Raw genomic sequence first — 20249 nt, 5'->3', positions numbered from 1 at the left:
CAAAAAACTCACCTGGTTATAATAATATCAGCTGTAATTAATAAAATTACACCATTGAAAAGCTGATATAAAACATCACTAATGAAGCTGTACAGAAAAAAAATCACAAAACTCAAACTTCTGGTACTGCACCAAAAAAAAAAGTACTTTCTATCCAAGCCATCACATCATGCCATCTCCTTAATTGAAAAGCATTAATCTTGCTCCTTTGTACAGAACAACGGCTTTACACTTTGGAAAATAGAGAAATCAGGAAAATCATGGATTCTAATCAGTAAGGATTACACCTAGCTGGGGTTGAGTAGTGTGACACACAACTGCAGCTTGTGGCTCTCTGAAAGCAGCTCAGCAGACAGATGGAGAGAGGAAAACTCCAATAAACAAGGTTTTCATGGCCGAGAGGCCTCACAACAAATTAGGCAGCTGTGGACTACTAATCCTGAAAAAGCTGTGTTGCACTGTTACCTTGAATTTGATCATATTTAGGAGCAGACCTGTTCCAACAGCACCCAGTAGTACCTAATATGTCTACACTAAACTACACTCTTAAAAAGAAAAAATCCAAACCAAAAACATAAATTAAAAAAACAACAAAAAACCCAACAAGCCAAAACCAAACAACAACAACAACCCAAACCCACAGCCCCTTAATAAGTAAGAATTATGAAAAGTCAAACGTACAAAATTTGGGTTTCCTTTGTAGCACAGCTGACTCTCCTGCAGTGTGAAGTTTTCAACCATTTCTCATTGATTTTCTTAATTTGCCCCTAGTATGACATACACAGGATGCTGCTATCAAAGTGCTGAAAAGGCACTGATGAGCACAGCATATGGGTTCTGTGTAGATAATGGATATATGTTTAATATTATATGTAAATAAATACAGAATATACAGAATATCCTGTTCTCTAGTCTATCAACCATATTCTATTACAGTGAAGCCAAAGAGACTCATACCTTTAACTGATAGCAGTTTTAAAGATTTGTGGCTGTTTTGGAAATCTCAGTAGCACACAGCACATCTGATATTCAATTAAACAACATTAATGTTGGGGATGGTGGGGGGATGATGAAACCCATTGACCTGGAAACACTCTCCTCAGTTTAGCATCCTCAGTTTAGCCTTTGACTTCAAAGACATGATGTGACATCTAACTACCTCCAGTCTCACACTGTGTCCTTTTCAGGAACTATTCTATCCTTACATTTTGTCCACAGTAAAAGGAGCAGTTAGAGCTTCATCCTTGCCATAAGGTGAGGTGAACAAAATTTGAGCTGGGTGCATGAATTCTCTGTACCAAGATCAGTGTGCCTGCATCTTCCAAACACACTCACCCTGTGCCTCCTTCTAAAAACCTCAACACAAATTACAGCTCTGTGTGCTGTGCTTTCAGTGCAATCAATAAGGCAAGCATCACTCAGAGGGGGGACAGACATTTCTCACAGAGCAGCATGCTGAAGTGCAGCTTCTCTTTTGCAGCCTGGTCTCAAACCTTATTTGACCTTGTGGTTTGCTGTTACACTACAAGCAGATGCAATTTCCAGTGCCTCATATTTTATTGCTGTGTTACAACCAGGAGCAGCCTGCTGGTCATTACTACATGTACTCTTACTCATGCATGAGAGCCTGCTGTCTCCCATTTACACACACACTCCAGGCTAAGCCTAGTTAATCTATCACTATCTCAGGGCTGGAAAACAAAGCCTGAGCTGAAAAAAAAAATCTTACAAAATTTTTCCTTTCACGTAATCGTCTCAAAGGCAGCTGCCTGATAAAACAGGCTGAGCACAGTGAATACTTTGTTAATTTAGAAATACTAGTACAGCTAACTCAAGCATCAGCCCTAGACATGCTGTACTCTCTGCTGCTAAAACAGGACTTTCCGATAACTTGTGTTTACTGAAGGACTTGCTTAATGCATCAGGCCCTGGATTTCTCATGGAACCTTGCTAATAATAGTGAACAGGTCCAGAAGACTGCAGTCATTTGGGGTCGTTTATCTAACAGTATTAAACAGATCAGGAATGCAGCAAAACCAGAGATCATGCCAGATCCCAGAAGTTCATGCAGAGGTAACTAAGAGTCCCCTGACTAGCAGGACAAACGAGAGGCAGAATGAGGCATTTACAGCAGGAAAAGTTCCCTTTTTAACATGGTTTGTGGGCACCTTTCCCCTTAGTGATGGGGGAATTTCTCCAGTGATGAAGTAATCAGAGATTTCTTTAGGCTGTAGACCTTTACTGTTTCCTCCTTTAACTCTAAAAGTGTTCTTTCTTTTTAGAAGAATCCACGCATCCAAACGAGACATCCAATATGGCATGGTGTAATACATTACACCTACAAGCTGACTTTACACTGAGAAAAACAGAGCTTGTCTGCTTAACAAGCACAAAGGGATCTTTATCTTTATCCCAGCCGCTTTCCAGTCTGGTATCATGTCCTTTCTCAGATACACCTGGCTGAGGAAAAGCCCTGGTGTCACAGCAGAAAATCAACTACAAGGAATTCCCACATTTCATCAGTGTAAGACCTTGGGAAAATTTCCTCTTCCAGACCCAGCTGAACTGACAAAAGAGGTTCATCTGCAGAGACTACCTTTCCAACAAATTCACCACCAAACACTCAGATGATTACACATTAATTCTCTCAGGTAGGATTACCTTAATCTGAATAGTTAAGGTAGTTGGTCTCGTGTACACAGCTGATTCACTTTATATCTCTGTCTTGGGAAAAAAGACCTAAGCTTCTCTAGTCACTTCTTGATAAAACTCATTTGGACAGTAAACAAAAAGTACCCTTTCCTTTGTGGAAGACTTAAGACAAAATGGATTTTCTTCCCTTAAAACATTTTAGAAAATAGAGGGAGAAAAGCTGTGTATGCTAATCAATAGAAACAAAATTTATCAGATGTAGACCATCAGAACAATACTGAAGTATTGGGTCTCAGTTCATTTTTTATATGGATTTTTGAAGTCAAATTTTCATCAAATCACACAAATCCCCACCTCACACTTCTGTGGCACTTTAACACCTGTTAAGTGTGTGTGGCTACTTTTTTGTAACAAGTTTTAAAAGTGGCAGGGACCCTTTCTGATTGTTATAGTGTAACACTTGTGCTGCCATGGAAGGGCAGCTTGAAAACACATTTTTATAATCAGTGGTAATCAGCAGAATTAAAGTTTCAAGCAGTTATGGATATGAAGAAGGTTGTAAGAAGCATCTTCCTTCACTCCTGCTTTCTCCTCGTTCTTGGTGATGCTAATCTCAGGCATCAAATTGCATCACCTTTGGCAAACACGTCGTGCTTTGGTGAGGTGTCCCTGTCATTGCCAGCACCAGGAAAAGGTAAAAACCAGTAAGTTTAAAGGTAAAAACTGCCAGTAATTTTATTAAAGCATGCAGCAACAGAACACAGGTCTTCATCCTCCAAACCCCTGTGCTCACTGCTGTCTTGGGAAATTACAGCACAGCTGGCCTCAGAGAAAGGGAGTTGGAGGAAACACGGAGGGCAAAAATGGAAAAAATTGGAGTGGATGTTGAGTCATGACAACACATGAAGAAGAAATTGCTGGACACCGACAGAGGGTGCACATGAAATGATTTTTTAGTTCTACCACCACCCCCGAGTTGTCCTGAAAAGCCTCCAGATAGGGATGATGTTTAAGCACTGGGACTCTAACAGAAGTCAGAATAGAAGCAAAGTGGCAATGTCGGAGCACCTTTCATGCTCCTTCCCTGTGAACTCTTTGCTCCTTTCCTGTCCCTTTTCTGTTAAAAAAAAAAACCAAACAAACTAGCAAAAAAGCCTTCAACCAAAACCAAATCAGCACAGCTTCTTTTGTGGTATGACCACAAAAAAGCCCCCAAACTGAAGCCAATTGATCTTCAAAGGACGAAAGGAAGAAAGTGCACACAAGAACAGACGGATATGTTGACTTTTGGATTTATACTTTTAAAATATACAGTCACTCAAAACACATCATCTGTCCCACTGACAGCTAAAACTTTGTCCCTTGTTATAAAAGAAACTGATGAAGTGCAGATGGCAGCTTGTGCACTGAGCTGGCTGCTTCATAAACTGTAATTATGGTGGATATGAAATGGATCACCTCATCCATCTGGAATAAAAAATGGGATTATCACTTGGCAATTTTTTTTTCTTTATAGGACTGCAAAATATCTTGCCTGTCGCTACTTTTTGGCATGGCTCGAGTTTAACAATGAAATATAAAAGAATGCAGAGTTCAGATTATCTTTTATTTACAGAAGTGATAAATTAACCACTGGAAAGATAAAACTTGCCCAAGAAATCATTTCTCCTCACTGACCTCATGCTTAGGCACTGCTTGGAATGAAATCAGCTTTGGAAAAAGTTATCCATAATTGAAAACAAATGGTGACCATGCACAAAAAGGATACACCAATAACTGAGTTGTAATTTCAAGAGTTTCCTAAGCTCCATGAAAGCCTGAACCTTTCCTAAGCATGCAGCCAGAATCCAGTGACATATTCACCACCACTTGCCAGATTACTGTCATGTGTACAGCACACATCAACCAGTGGATTTGTTTGTTAAAAGGAAAAAGTAATAGGAAAACCACACTCCTTTTGGCTGTGCACACCACAAAACAATCAACAGATCTCACTATAAAGTCGACACTATGAAACACAAAGGACCATGGAATACACATTATTATGACTCAAATCACTCCTTACATGAGCTGACCTTTGGCTTTGTGGTACACAGGCAATCTGTAATTTTGTTACTCAGCATTTGTGTACTCACATTCAGGACGTTATTTCAGGGATGAACCCAAAATAGCTACCCAAGTTACAGAACTCAAAACTTAAAGATTACTAGGTGATGCCACTGCTGTTGGGGGCACGGAGGAAATTCACACAGAAAGTAAATGCATCTTCCACTTTGACAAAGATGCTGATGAGACAGCTTTTCGATAATAGAAAAACAACTTGGACTGTAGAGTACAAACAAGGCAATCTGTTTTCTTCTGCAACTCCTGATGAGCACCTTGCCAATATCAAAAAACCCTCAAAACCACATGGATCATTTGAAAACAATTTACTTTGCACAAATGTGGAAAAAAAATATATCACTGCAAAAACTCCACCAGAACATCTCAGTCCAGTCTTCAACTATGACTCATTTACCCCAATCCCATTATTTCTAGATTCATAATCATCCCTTGCCTTTCACATGATGGCAGAACAAGTAAGTAAATTCTATACTTCTGCTTTGTCAGTGTTTTGCACCCATTTTGGATGACTACTGAGCTGAACAACAACACTGAATTTGGCTCAACAAATTCTTACATAGCTGTTTGCCAACCCTCCCCCTCACCCATCCAACAAACACATGTTCATTCCCCATCACATCAAGAACTAGACAGAGAGGCAGAGAAAAGAGGCTGTATAAAAAACCTCCCTCTTACCACCTTCCCCTTGCCATAGCAATGGTAATATTTAAGTCTAGATCAAGGAGTTGCCATTAACCTCACATATTTTTAGCCTTTGTTGTTGTCTAGAAACTGGAAAGTACGACCCCAGTGCACAGAGTGTACTGAGCTCTACCTGAAAGAGCAAAGAGCCCAAGATCACCACGAGTGCACCAGAAACTTGGCAATGACATTACTGGAATCCCTAGAAAGCCACAGAGGGTGGTGACAAACTGGCCACCTTCCAGGCAATTGCTGAATGACAGAATGAGAGCACCAGACAAAGGGTTTGGGATGAGAGAAGGCTCAGGGTGTAAAATTCCTGGGTGAGGCGTGGGAGCAGCTTGTCCACTGCTGTGTCCTTCCTCATGTAGCCATGCAAGACAGTTTCTGAGGTGTCAGCTTGAATTTCAGGCTTTAAGCAAAGGCAAGAGAGACACTCCACATCCCAGAATCAAGGAATAGTTAGGGTTGGAAAAGATCTCAAAGATCCAACTGATAACCCAGCAATGCCTTGTTCATCACTCAACTGTCCCTATGTAATACATCCACATTTTTGGAACACTTCCAGGGATGGTGACTCACCCCCTTCCCTGGGAATGTCACAGCTCAGTGTTTACTGCATTACCCTGCACCACTCATGCAGCAATGCAAACCAATTCCCTTCCTTACTGGGAACACAACCACGTCCCACCATCTCCCATTTACTGAAGCATAAAGGTTGTGGAGGTCATTGCTACAAAACAGCAGATGCACAGCAACGTGGTGGGGCATCAAAAGCCATTAGTGACCCCAGAGCAATCAAGAAATACAGCAGAAAGCAAAACAAGTAACACCACTTTTTGGAAAAAGATTTTTTTTTCAGTTTTACAAATACCACTAGTCAATTTTAAGGGCAACTGCAGATGTGAGTTTTCTAAGTTTGCTTTAAACCCACCCTATACATGGCTATCCATCTTACAGACAAAAAAGTAATTTTCCTGTGAAAGGGGTACTGAGATACAGAAGAAACCATGGTTCTGATTCCAGCAGCACTTTTTGTGGCTAGTAATCTGAAAAGCTTTGCAATTTACAGGAACATAAGTTGTTTGGTTCTGTTTGTTTTTAGCTCATACTGAAATTGCCCAATTTTTCATTTTGGGAGGGAAAAAAGCCCAAACACCAATAATCTGATTACCTAAACAATTATTTTTGATATGCAACCTACTTGAACAAAAAAATACAGATTTTCTGCCATGCCCCTTTAGGAAAATGATCAGGAAGTCAAAAGTGCAATGTTGGGCATCACTGGCAAATAAAAGGTTATCAAAGAAAGTGCTCAAGCACCATAATTACCCAGGCACATTTTCCAAAATGTGATAATGTTTAATCTTCTCAGTACTTGGGTAATAACACAACTTCTTTCAAGAACTTTCAGTCTTAAGAGTCAGTTTTATTAAAAGATAAAGCAGTTTCTCTTCTCTGTAACATCTGACAGACACAGACCAACCAGAAAAGCAGGGAGGAGAGCTGTAGTTAATTAAAACACAACTGCATCTTGTATCAACAAACCCAACTGCACACAAACAGGCTGGTTCAGAAAAGCAACTGAACACCTTCAGCAGCCTCAGCACAAAGTGATATATTAATTTCTGCACAGTTTAGTGTGGTAGGCTGCTGCCACCTTTTGGTTACAGGCTGTTGTGAAATTAGATTTGATCCTAAAACACACGCCCAGTGGAAATATACTGTGACCTGTGGGATCTGATCACCTGGGGGAACAGTGGGGTGGGACAGGAACATCATCTGTAGTTTCTGTAAACTGCACAGTGTGTGGCTGCATGTCTTGGTATTTACTTGGTATTTATTTACTGTCTTCCAGCTTAAAATATCTTTGAATCCTCTGCTGCTGACATCAGCTCCCACTGGAACGCAATAGTTACTAAATGATGAAATATCTTCTAAGATTAAAATTAACAAATATTTTAGCCAAGGAGAAAAAAAAGGGGGGTTCCAAGGAGATAAATACTTCAGTAATTACCATGAGCACTTTGCACAGCTTGTAGTAATTACCCAGATGAGGCATCAGCCAAGGTAAGCTTTTGTTTGCACCTTCCCTCCACAGTAATTCACTTCTGAATAAAAAGAAATAGTTTAAGACGGAGGCCACCTTTTATCCACAAGCCAGCTCTCTGAAATTTTTCCAACATACACGAAACATTTATCTGTATCTGCCTGTTTTAAAAGCTTTTTGTAACTAATTAACGAGATGTAAAACACACAAAGAACTACCTCCACCATGGAATTGACCTACAGAGCCTATGCTACACCTCCAGCAGCAAATCCATACAGCTCAGCCCATGAGGAAAGTCTTTCCACACTCTGAGCTTGGTCTGTAGCATAAATCTTCAGCCTCCAAATCAATGGCAAACTCTCAACAACTGTAGAGGGAATAGCCACAACAAAACTAACAGATGAGCACAGGATTACTAAAAACCCTTCAGATCTCCAATCCTCCTTTCTTAGGGCCATACAAGCCCATCAAATGCTGCTTGACTGAGGGAGCACAGGTGTCCGGGCAGGGAGGACACAGAATTCATGGATGACTGCACAGCACAATGAAAAGGCAGCAACACCACATGATGGCTCTGAGGACAGAGGCAGAGGAAAATTTTTAATAAGTAATTACACATGAACTTGCTCACTGCCAGCAGAGTGTCTCCTGACATCCTTTTCTGCTTTCCTACCTCCTCACTTGTTTAAAAAGAAAGAATCCAGCTGCAGGCAACTGCTAATTAAATACTTGGGCTTTCAGCTATAGTTACTGTATGCACATATCTGCACTGCCATAAACGGTTTTAAGTATAATTGACTTATTTTCCATGCTCTAGGAGAGAATATTTATGACATGAAAAAAGAAAAAGCAAGCAGGGTCCAAGCCCCTGCCTCATATTCACTAGAAAGCAAAAGCTGTAAAGTGTTTTAAATTAGAACTGTTTAAAATCCTTTTATTGCTTAGGGGCAGTTTTGAATCTCACATTCCAAGGCTTTGCTCCCAAAACAATACATTTACTAATTTTTTGGCCTTGAAATGATGTAAACCTGAATATATATTTCAGTGCCTAGACACGTTTAAGTGGCTCATGTTGAGCATTTTGGCTTAAGTGAACCAAGAGCAACATCATGTTCCCTTCCCTCTGATTTCACAATCTGGGTTTCAGACAACAGATTTGAACAGAGGTAGACAAGGCAAATATCCATGATGATATCCTCCTAAAGTCAATGAGACATTGGTCAGACTCCATATGTCTGTGCAAATCCCACTGAGCCACACGAGCTTAGACACAACATTTCATGGATGAAACAAAGCAAAAAACACGACTGAGCAACAACACTGAGAAAAAGATCTGAGTCTGGATGGGGCATTCAATTTCTAGTACTATGTCCTAGTTTCAGCTGGGATGGAGTTCATTTTCTTCCTAGTAGCTAGCAGAGTACTTTTGGATTTAGGATGACAAATGTGCTGGTATCACACTGATCTTTTACATTTTGCTGAGCAGAGTTTACACTCAGTCAAGGGCCTGTCAGCTTTTCATGCTGCCCTGCCAGGGTGTGAGCTGGGGCGCCCACAACAGAACCAGGGCAGCTGACCCACTAACCAAAGGAATATTCTTTTATCATTTCATAAGGTCTCAAATTTATCTTTTTCTCCAAGTCTCACCCTTTGAGACAGTAATTAGCCCTTGATTAGTCTCAAATCAGAGGTAGTTCTGACAGAGGAGGTACGACTGACATTGAAGAAGGCCTCAAGCACCGGCACCTTGTTTTCTAAATGTGTCTCATACCTTTTCTGTGTAGCCTCCCATGGGCAGCTCCACGCAGCTCCAGCTCCTTCTCTCCTTCTTCTTCCTTCTGCAGCTCTGTTTAGCTCCTTGCTGTCTCTAGCACAGCCCCTAACCCTCTGTGAGGTGTGTGTCTCACCCTTTCTAACACGTTAACTCACTTTTACACACCCACAGTGTGAGGGTAAGGCTGCTCCCGCTCTTTGGTAATTAACACAGTTGCACTATATTGGGGCAAGATTGCCCTCAGCACTGCCTGTCCTCTCACAGAATTCTTCACAGAAAATCTATGCGGGGACCTCATCCTCCAGTGAGGCTACAAACACAGGCAAAACACCAAGAGGAAAGGATATTAAAATCTGACAATTCCTCTGAACAGCATCCAACAGACACGACTCAATTCTCCTGTACACAAGCCAAGCCAAGGGGATGTTATCAGCAATTATCTCTCATTTGGGAAGAAATAAACAGATTTATCATATTGCTTAGTATTTGTTGCTTTACTACTAAGGAGGATTTACAAAAGTTCAAAGGGCCAGTTTCAGAATTAGGAAAAAACAAATAATGTAGCATTAATCACAGCACATTAACCTTCACAAACAGCTGCAGGACTTGAATTTATCTGCAATTGGCTGACAACCAACAGATTACTTTTTGTATGTAATCAAGACAATTTTATTCTCTTCACTCTTAGAACTACACTTCCTTACTCCACTGTAAGTTACATTACAACATCAGGCACGTCCTGATTTTAACTCAGGTAAGAGTTAGAGGTAAATGCACAGATGTATGTGGGAGAGAAGGGGAAATCCTCAGCTCTCCAGATCACAGCTCCTTCCAGTCTAGACCTGAGCACATCATGAACTCCCAACCTTCCAACAGCCACCAAATTCACAAGCAGCACCTCCTTCCCTTCTTTATCCACATGAGCTTTAGAGAACAGGACTGGTGTTTGAAATCACCAAGTAATTCCAAAATTTGTAGAACGCAAATAACCTTCAAGCATTATTAGTTTTATCAACTGACTTTAATAGCTACAAGGTAAAAACCAGCCAAATGTCCACTTACCTTCTGGCTTTTATGGCAAGTTCAATTAACTCTGATGTATCCATTTCTTCACAGATGTTTGTTATTTAAACTGATTTTCCTTCCAAAGCAAAATCACTGCCATGAGAACACCAGATAATGGTTTTCTCAAACCCAGGAAAAGTCATATTTTACATGAACAGCACATTAATTGAATCCATGAATTCCCCCTTCTGTAAAGGTGTGTGTTACGACAGCATCGTTTTTATATTTGTTTTTGAAAACTCCATTGAAATCTTACAATTGTGAAGCTTATGAGGTTTGTTTGCTTTGTTTTTATTAGAAAAAATACTCAGGCAGGGTCTACAATCATCTGTCAATTATAAATGACTTACAAGAAACTCATGAAGCAATAAAATTAAAAAAATACAAATACAAACTATATCTGAAACACTTCTATTTGGCAATTTTATAACAAATTCAAAAAAAAAGAAACAAAGATTACGGATTACTTTATAGGTACAGAAAAAGCAGTAGGTGAAGTGCTCAAGCAAAAAAATAAAAAAACCAAAACACTGCATTTTTTCCAAAAATAAAGTCACATCACTACAGATTTTATGAATAATACCCTTATTAAACAACCATTCCAGAACATCTTATATTAGTGGTGCTTTTAATCTGCACTTCATATCGTTGATAAGATTATTTTTTTGCGTATATAAGTAACATTTTTAACCCGCTGGAGCTAAGCAAGACTTGTGTCAGTACCAATGCAGAACGCATTTGTACTACATTAGGATATGCTCACTTCTGCAACCAAAGGGTTACTTTAAGTCTTAATCTATTTAATAAAAATTTAGTGTAAAAACTGCTGGTTATTAGTTTCACTGTAGTAAACTCCTCCCCAATAAGGAGGACTAACTCTGCAGTTTGACTGCATATATCCATACAAATTTTACATATTAGTTCCTTCCGACAGTAAGGAAAAAACTAATTCTGCGTCCACTATTAGCAAGGAGTGCCATGAATTAATTATGGGTACTATTCATCCCTCTAAGATTTCTGGGAAGGATGTTCAATGTATTTTTGTTCTTACAACAGATACTAACAGTAGTATATAGTCCCTTAGGTATGTAAAAGAAGGTTTTTTTACTGTTAAGGAAGGTGCTTTTTTAAAACAATTCTTCTGGCAGCACTAGTGAATTACAATATCCTTCAATATTATTTCTACCGTAATATATACATTTTAACTTTCATGCCTCTAGAAAAACATCTACAGTACATTTCATAATATAAAAATATATTACAAATCTGCTGAAATATTTACAAGCAATGTCCTATTATCTATATGCAACATTTTTGTCTCCATACAAAGACTAACAGGTTAGACGCGTCTCTATTTGTCAGTTAAAAAAAATCCACGGCTCCTTGCTTATTAAGCAAGAAAATGATTTTACTTTCCTTTTCAAAGCCAACTTTGGTGCATAAAGGATTGAATTTCTAGATTAACTTTTTTTAAAAAATACCATTTTCTTTACATCTAGAAAACATTAGGCCAAATAAGGTATACTTTACAAGTGAACGGGGATCCTAGAGGGTCAAAAAAGCAAAATAAATCACCAGTAACACTGACTGCTTACATCGAGGTTTTGCAAACCCGCCCATTGATACGGATCACATCAAAGCAGATCTGATTAACACACTACACTACTCCTGCAAAGGGTCAGACAGACTGCAACACTCTGAACATCTTGCCACCGTACTAGATGTACTCAGAGTTGACTGGAAAAGACAAGCATTCCATCAACATTTGTTTCAACATCATAATCCAACATATTTTAGGGATCTGCAAAAGGACACAAGATTACAAATGACGAATGATTACTATCCACCATACTCAAAGGGCAACAGGATAATCCCTTGGTAGCTGTTCTTCTATTGTCTGGCATGTGTTAGATTTAGTTAACATTGTCAGGAAGCCCAATAGCTCGTTAACAGTTCTCCTGGGGATCGGGAGGAAATGGTGATGGTTACTTTTTCTTTTCATCGAATATAGACTACTGTATTCACTAAAGAAAAAAGCAGCTTAAAGAAGCAAGCATGCAAAGCCTTTTAGTTGTTCCACTAAGTTGCCAGAAGAGTGTTTGCTCAGTCTCCCACTGTACCATTCCATGAAAATGTGGATATACAGTAATATATTAATATATTCCACGGAAGCATCAACTTCATTCACAGAATGTTTACACTAAGCATAAATATTTCTCTAACAAAAAAAAAGAAAGAAAAAAAAGAAAAAGAAAATTAAAAAAAAAAAAAAAGAAAAAAGAAAAAAAAAAAGATGGGATTTGACTAATGTGCAACTTTATTTCTAAATCCATTGTCAGTGACTAAGACTGCAGGTGTCCCCACTTGCTTGGTTTTTACCTCTTCAACCTCTTCTGGGGCATTGTTCTGTAAAAGAAGATGGTACAGCTTTCCATTAAGACCCTGTGATGGATACATCAGTCAGCTGAATGCATTATGAAATCATGACTATACAAAATCTACTTTCATTAAATTAAAACCAAGAGCTATTTCAGATGATCTCATAAAAGTGTCCATTTCAGATAATTGTTTCAAACTTTCTATTAAAGCATAGTATTTTAACATGACATTAATAGCTGCCAGTGAATTTCTTTAACTTTTCCCCTTGTAAAGTTTTGGTTTTTAAAATTATATCATTAAGCTCCCTCAGCTGGTCCCAAAAGCTCATTTCAATCACAGACTGATCCATAATGCTAAAAATAGAGTACAACATTACACGTGGGGATCTTAATTTTATTTGGGAGAGATAGAAAGCTTTGTTAATTTTTCTCCAAGGGCTTAATCCAGAGATCATTAAATTTTGATTTTAAAAGGTTAATTTATTTTCTTTTCAAAGCAAATTAATCTATCAAGCTCAGCAAAGGTAATCAATATGGAATTATTAACACCTCACTTAGATTATAAAAGCCACTGTGTTGAGCAGTTTTAAAATGCACAATCCAATCTCACCATAACATTTTTATGATTTTACCATTAACAGCAATGATTCATAAACTAAGGTAAGTATTTAAAACACATTTACAAAGATAGCAAATACAGTAGGATTGGTTTTCATATTGTAAAGCAAGTTTTCATTAATTTGATTAGTGAAATACACTGAATATTAAAGGTGAACTGAAAGGCTTATTGCATTGCAAGACCTCAGATTAGTGTTTTATTTACTCCTTGAGACTCTTGGTCACTGCGTGTTAAGGAAGAAACATCGGAACGCTGAACTTCTGTTATGATAAACTTTCTTTCCACAATCCATTTTCATTGGTTTTTTAATACAATCACATTCATGTCTCTATGGATGCTCAAAATTTCAGAATGAATTAAGCATTTCAGATTACCTTTAAAAACTGTACACACAGAAGTGTGGGTACTGACAATCATGGGAGAGCAGTAATAAAGGGGTGGGGGGAGAATCAGGAAATTATTAGAAACCAGATAGATTAGAAGCCAATCTGAGGGCCTAAAAACAGAAATGTGAAAGTAGCTTAAAGACAAGCAACATGGATTGTTCCCTTTTGTCCCCCTATAAAGAATCTTGTAATAAAAAAATAACAGTACTTGAATACAAGTACGAGTTTCAAGGTAATACTGCATGTATTACAGCTGAATATAATATGGAAAGATAAATTTGGACTTTAAAAAAATTGGTATACAAACCAGTATGTGATCTTAACAGAAGTGATCTTTCAGGATTCCACTGTATGTACTTCCTTTACTAGAATTTCTGTACACCAAGCACAAAAAAGTAAAATACACTTGGTAAATACACACATTCCCCGATTCTCAGTCACTAGAGTTTAGTTCAAGAAGTAATTCTGAAATAACTTAAGACCTCAGAACTTAACTCCTGGACGTTTACAGTACCAAGGCTCCTTGATCTGGTGTATAATACATTAGCAATCCTGATTTTCCAACGTCAAAAAGTTAAGTGAGGCTTAAGATTACATTCAAGTAAAGAAAGATTCAAAATTAAGATGTTACCTGTAAATGTTTGGGTCCAGAAGCAAGGCAGTATCTTTTGGTAGCTTTGATAAATGAACTACTTTAGTTTTTAACTGATGTCGTTCACTTTCATTTACCCACACATCAGGCAGACTATGAATAAATAAATAAAATAAAAATAGTCAAAAAAGATCAACTGTTTTTCTTACTATAAAATTATGTAATTAACTAGTACAATATGAGAAATTTTCCCATTTCCCTGGTTAAAAAAGCATCTTCACCTGTATGAGAAAAGGCAGCCAATCTTTACACATTATACTTTGAAGCTTTTCAGTTCTCAGTTTGGAAAGACACTGAACAGAATTTAGATTATTCCAGAAGTATATTCCAAGAGTGCAATGATACTGGTACAACATTCTCCACTGTAACAATTTTATGTGAAAACAGGTAACAGAAAAAACAACAGACCTTTGAAAATAATTTACTTTTCTAGGTAGAAATTTTTTGATTCTGTTCAATTAAAGGAGAGAATATGCAGACACTGAGCTTTGAGTTACACTAATTTGCTTGCTCCAGGCTCTAAGGTTTTTAAAGACAAAATGCTCCAACTTTGCTGAAGTTAATGGTTTGATTTTCTTCTTCTTTGGGTTTTTGGTGGGGTTTTAAAAATTTTCTACACGTCCTAGAATTCAAAGGTTAACTTCAGCCTGGGGGAGGAGTATGTAATTAAGGTGTGTAAGTCTTTCAAACAGGTTTCAAATTGAGAAGCCCAACACTTAAAACTAAATGTAATGGCCCTTTCTCTGCAAAGCCAAATTTCACAGACTTTTGCAAGTTATCTCACTGAATCTGTATTTCGCAGATTTCACACTGCATGAGACTTAGCTCTAACTCAAATGCATTTTTTGAGTCAGCCACTCAAAACACAAAATGAAACCCAGAACTTCTAACCCAGCAGGAAAAGGAGTTTCTCCAATTAAACCTTTCAGATGAAGGAGAAAGAAAAAAAAAAGGAAAAACAACTGGGCAGAGGGGGAGGGAGAAAACCCAGCAGGCAATCCATTTATTCACTAAGTCTCATGGATCATGAAAGGTGGAAAAGCATCATAGAAGTTTTTTTAAAAAGGCAAAAATCAGGTTTTGGACAACCAACATTGTGGAGATATTTTCAGTAGCAACTGTATGCTCAAGATACAAACAGCAAAAAAAGAAACTTTTCACATACAGAGATTTGAAATGTACAGAAGGCTAACTCACTAAGGTGATTTGTTGTCTCAATTGACTTTGTATTAAAAAAAAATTACTCTTTTATTTTTCATGTTCCCAGTGTTGCATACTCCTTAATGCTTATCTTAAAATAAAATTAACTGTCTTTATCCGTAACATTTTTAAAAGAATAATTTCAGAATGCTGTTAAGATTAGTACTACCATCTGTCCTAAAAAGAATCAAAGAACTGCCTATTTTGTAAGAATATTTTAGCTTTTGTCTCTCAAGATGAATTGAAACTTGTGACAAAATACAATAAAAATACAGATGCAAATTTAACTGAACTGGTATTAGAGGCCCAAGACTTGAAAGTGAAAGTAAAAACCAATAAACTCATTGCTTATTAATTTCTAAACTTCTAAATTACTTTTTGAAAAGCATTTTTAAAATATTAACTTTAACTCAAATATTCAAAGGCACAAACCAATTTAATAACAGTTCATTGATCCCACTGCAAATCCTTCCCCATTTAAAACATATCTAGCAACATACTCACATGTCCTCTGGTGTCCAATGAAGCAAGAGTTTTATTTTGCCAGAATCCTCTTTTCTTTTAGCTATTACCTAGAATAATTCAAAATCATAATTAAAACAAAATTACAGATTTTTTTTTACTCAAAAGTTGTTGTTCTTCATGACCTTCTAGACATTCACAGAAAGCAAACTGTTATATTCTTGAAACCTGTGTGTCTGCAATAAATAGGCTCTGAAGACATAAAACTGTTTTGCAAAGAACTTAAGTCCATTTAAGCTTTTAAGTGAAAATCACAATTCATCCAGAAGATGTACACTTAATAGAGCTTTATTTGGAAATATTATCCTCTCTACATTTCCCACACTGTCCCAAAACCAAAATGGGAATTCAAAGGAAACATGCATCAAAGTTGTCTCGAATCAGACATGGAGTTTTGCTGACCTCTTCTGGAAAAAGAAAATTTCACACTGCATTATTTACTGTCTTGCAAGGTTTCAATATATTGAAACAAGGTAGCTAGTTAAAATACATGTGGCCACTGAACTGAAATACCTAAAAATGCTGAAACCAGAGAATTTTAGTGTTCAAATGTTTTAGAGAATTAATTCAAGCCACTTCAAAGATCGGGGATGATGTGACAGGGTAACCTGTAAGTTACATTTTTTAATCAGTGTAACATCTGTTTCCTAGTTTAACTAGACATCCTTGACTTTTTCCATCTAACAGTTCAGAGAATTAAATACAAAGAATTTGACTCAATAAAAAAAAAGTAAGCAGAAAAAAAATCATTATCAAGTCAAAGGTGTATTCTGGATGGCAACCACATTTCTTCAAAAAGTCTTTATTAATGACTGCATTCTAAATCTCTCCACATCTACAAAGAAAATGTTGTATTAAAAAAAGCATATATAAATGAAAGGATGTTCCTTTTCAGAGAACATGAAAGGCATCTAGAGTGACTGCTTAGAAATTCTTTATATTACAGTATCTGGCCTGAAATAAACTGCATTGTGCTGGCATTCTTCTTATGCTGCATAAAGCAATAAAGCCACATCATTTATGTCCTTTTCAGACAGCATGGCAATTTCACCTTCCTATTTTCCACTGTTCAATTAATGTCTCTGATAATTACAATTTTTCTTCATCTGAAGGTGGACCACACAAACTTATTATGCCACTTAGCCAGTCACCATTCAAATCCCGTGTCCTAATGCCTTTAAGTGATGCAAATTGGTGAATGTTTGCATCTGAGGTGTCGTCAGCTCAGTGTGACAGTGCACATCCACAAAACAGCTCCCAGCTTTTCTTTTTAAAGCTGATTTTAGGCTGAGTCTCATCAACAAAGCTGATGTCCAGCACAAGGCAGCACACCAAACCACAGCAGCCCAGTGCAGCATGGGGCTGCAATCCTGCAGTTCTCCCTCTGGTACAGCCTCTCCCACAACTGAGCTCCAAAGCCATTCCAGATCTAATCAACCTCCTGCCATCCCCAGTGACGCATGCATGGATGAGCTGAAAGGATTTGCACCACTTCCTTCAAGTTAATGTGAAGCAGCTTTAGAGCAGATTCCTCCCTCTAATTCCACCTCCTTATGAATTATTCCAATACCAGAGGTGTTCCTCCACAACTGGGTGGACTGCCTGGATAACCTTTCAGATTAAAGTAAGCTGTGAACTGGAGGAGAATCTGCTTTTCTCATAGCATTGTAAAACCAATGTTGGCCAGGAAAACCACAATGAGATTTAAATACAGAAACACCTAAACCACCTGCAATCTCCACTTGCAGCTGGGGCACAATGTACATAAAGTTCTGCAGAAAGAATTTGGAAAAGATTTCCATTACAGGCCACAGGTAGGTATTAGAATAATCATCATCTTGCAGAACAAGGTGAAATAAGCTTCATGTAAACAAAATCATCTTTAATTTATGGAAAGAGACTGATAGTTCAAGAGTTTGAATCCCATACTAAGATTAGGCTGTAGCTGAAACATGTCAGCCAGCACTCCTTGTTTAGATTATTCTACCAAGTTAAAATCATCCCTCCCCATTTTGTCCCATCTCTTCTCTTCTTCAGCCAAGTCTCCACCTTTTACATGCCCTCATCCCAAGAAAACCTGAGGTTATTCAACTTTTTAAACTTCTGATCCTTCTATCCCAATTCAGTACTTTATCCCTGCTTTGAACTCTTCTAAATTAATACAGATGTCTTTCCTATCCAAACACAGGTTCCCTACTTGGTTCTTGCCTCCTTCCAGCAATTCTCCAATGTTTTGATGGTATGTTTAGTAAAACAAAAAAGGGGACAGGAATAAATTTATTTAGGATTGTATCTTTTAAACTGGAGGAAAAAAGGGAATAAACATCTATTTCAGATCAGCATCTTTACATTTACATCTTTACATTTTACATCAAAAATATTTGTGATAGATTAGCACTGTCACTCATGACCATGGGAATGCCATCTGAACTGCATTCTTATTTAGAACCAATTTTCTTCTGCAACACAAAGTTGCTGTTAGATATTTCCTAACTGGATCAGACAGGAAATGCTGCAATCCATTCAATCTGTGAGCTAGAACAACTACCACCAATACTTCTTAAAAGTTCACTTACTAATAGCAGTGGACAACTCAACAATGTAAAAGAGCCACTACTGCTTATTTCTGATTAAATGTCTAGAGCAGTAAGAGGAAAAGAGAAATGTTAGATTAGATTTCTTAGACACACAGGTAAACAAACAGAATGCATCACATATATACTTACAGTACTATGAAATACAACACTGTGGCCTTTTCCTAAACTTTCTATATGTGCTGAGAGATTAAAGCAGATGGCTCGATGTCTTATAGCATCCAGTGTTTGTGCATCAAAGAAGTCATGAGGTCTTGCTGGAAAAAAGGAAAAGGGATCCTTAGTGTTCAATACATACAAGCATTCAAACACATTCAAGCATGTAAATAGGTCTGAAGTGTCATTAGTAAATCATTTATCATTGTGTCAGCAGCTCTACCTTGTCAGAGAGCTGCAAATGTTAATTCCACTACGAGGGAGAAATTACTCCTAGAGAAGCACAATTCAAGATTGGTCAAAACACTCCCTGTGGATGGAACAGCTGTTTCCAAAAATGTAACCACACCCACTCATTTCAGTTTCAATAATGTTGAATAGTCAGGTGGAAAACGCCACAGTATTCCACATTTCTTTCTATGTACAAGTCTCATTCCATGTTCTGGGACTATAGTAAACATTGTCTACCCAAGAAGCACCAACTGCATGCACCACATATTATCCTTCAATTTATAATGAACAAAGCACAACTAACACTATCAGTATAAAGCCAGCAGGCATTATAAAGACCTTTTCTTTTCAGAAAAGGATTTTTATTAAGTGTTTCTCGAACAGTAGAAAGATTATTGAATTTTGATTTAGGTAATAAAAGAAAGTCCATCAGTTCCACACTAGAAGTACCTAAACGAAAAAATAATTGCTATTAAGAACATATTTGCATGGTATTAGAAATACTTCACAGGAAAGTTTTAAAATATACCATATAAAACTGTAATAACATTACATATCTTTAAGCCTCACTTGAGCAGGTGCTCACTGATGGAAGCAGATAAATATTTGATACATAAATATGAGGGAGGAAAGGAGAGAGGGTGGAAAAAGGAGAAAAAACAACTCCAAATTTTTGCTTTCAGTTTCACGCAGCATGTTTCTCCAGGATTTACAGTGGAAAAAATTCAGCAGAGAATTTGAGAATTTGAATTTGAGAAGAAAGGGCACAATTTTTCAGAAGTGTAGGAACTACTTAATTTATTCATTAGTGTTAGTGTTGTATTCTCTATGCATCTCTTTACCCTGAAAAGGATTTTGAGGAATTTATGTATCTTCCCTCCTGCTTAATAGTACAAGTTTCAAGTACACATCAATTCCTTAAGTCAAATAAATTACATCATCACATCAGTAACCCACCAAATGAAAATCCAAGCCCAACATAAGTAACGGAGTCTTTCTCTAAATTTCATTAACAGCAAGACCTCCTTATCTCTCTTATATTCCTCCTGTGAACTCGATTATCATGCTTGTTAATAACTACCGTGTCATCTTTGCAATGAAAAGCAAGTGACAATGTTGTAAATAAATATTTAGTAATGCACCTTTAAAAAAGCCAGGGTCTAAT

At 37.5% G+C, this 20249-nt stretch overlaps 1 protein-coding gene across 2 annotated transcripts in view; it reads right to left on the bottom strand.

Moving 5' to 3' along the window:
• Positions 1-10620: 10620 nt before the first annotated feature.
• The window catches only part of AEBP2 (AE binding protein 2), a 41274-nt gene continuing 31645 nt past the window's right edge, over positions 10621-20249 (bottom strand). Inside the window, exons 5-9 of one of the 2 annotated variants that reach the window (XM_063395210.1) lie at positions 18830-18954; positions 16086-16153; positions 14361-14474; positions 14037-14103; positions 10621-12752 (exon numbers count right to left, since the gene is read on the bottom strand). In XM_063395210.1, coding sequence (XP_063251280.1) covers positions 14049-14103; positions 14361-14474; positions 16086-16153; positions 18830-18954 — 362 coding nt within the window. In that variant the 3' untranslated portion in view covers positions 10621-12752; positions 14037-14048. The remainder of the gene's footprint in view (positions 12753-14036; positions 14104-14360; positions 14475-16085; positions 16154-18829; positions 18955-20249) is intronic. The other variant, XM_063395211.1, reaches the window with a different exon arrangement.

The sequence above is a fragment of the Prinia subflava genome, chromosome 4 (genome assembly GCF_021018805.1).
Source record: "Prinia subflava isolate CZ2003 ecotype Zambia chromosome 4, Cam_Psub_1.2, whole genome shotgun sequence".
Lineage (NCBI taxonomy): Eukaryota > Metazoa > Chordata > Aves > Passeriformes > Cisticolidae > Prinia > Prinia subflava.
Note: the sequence above shows the minus strand (reverse complement) of the source record. Positions and strands in the feature narration are given on the sequence as shown.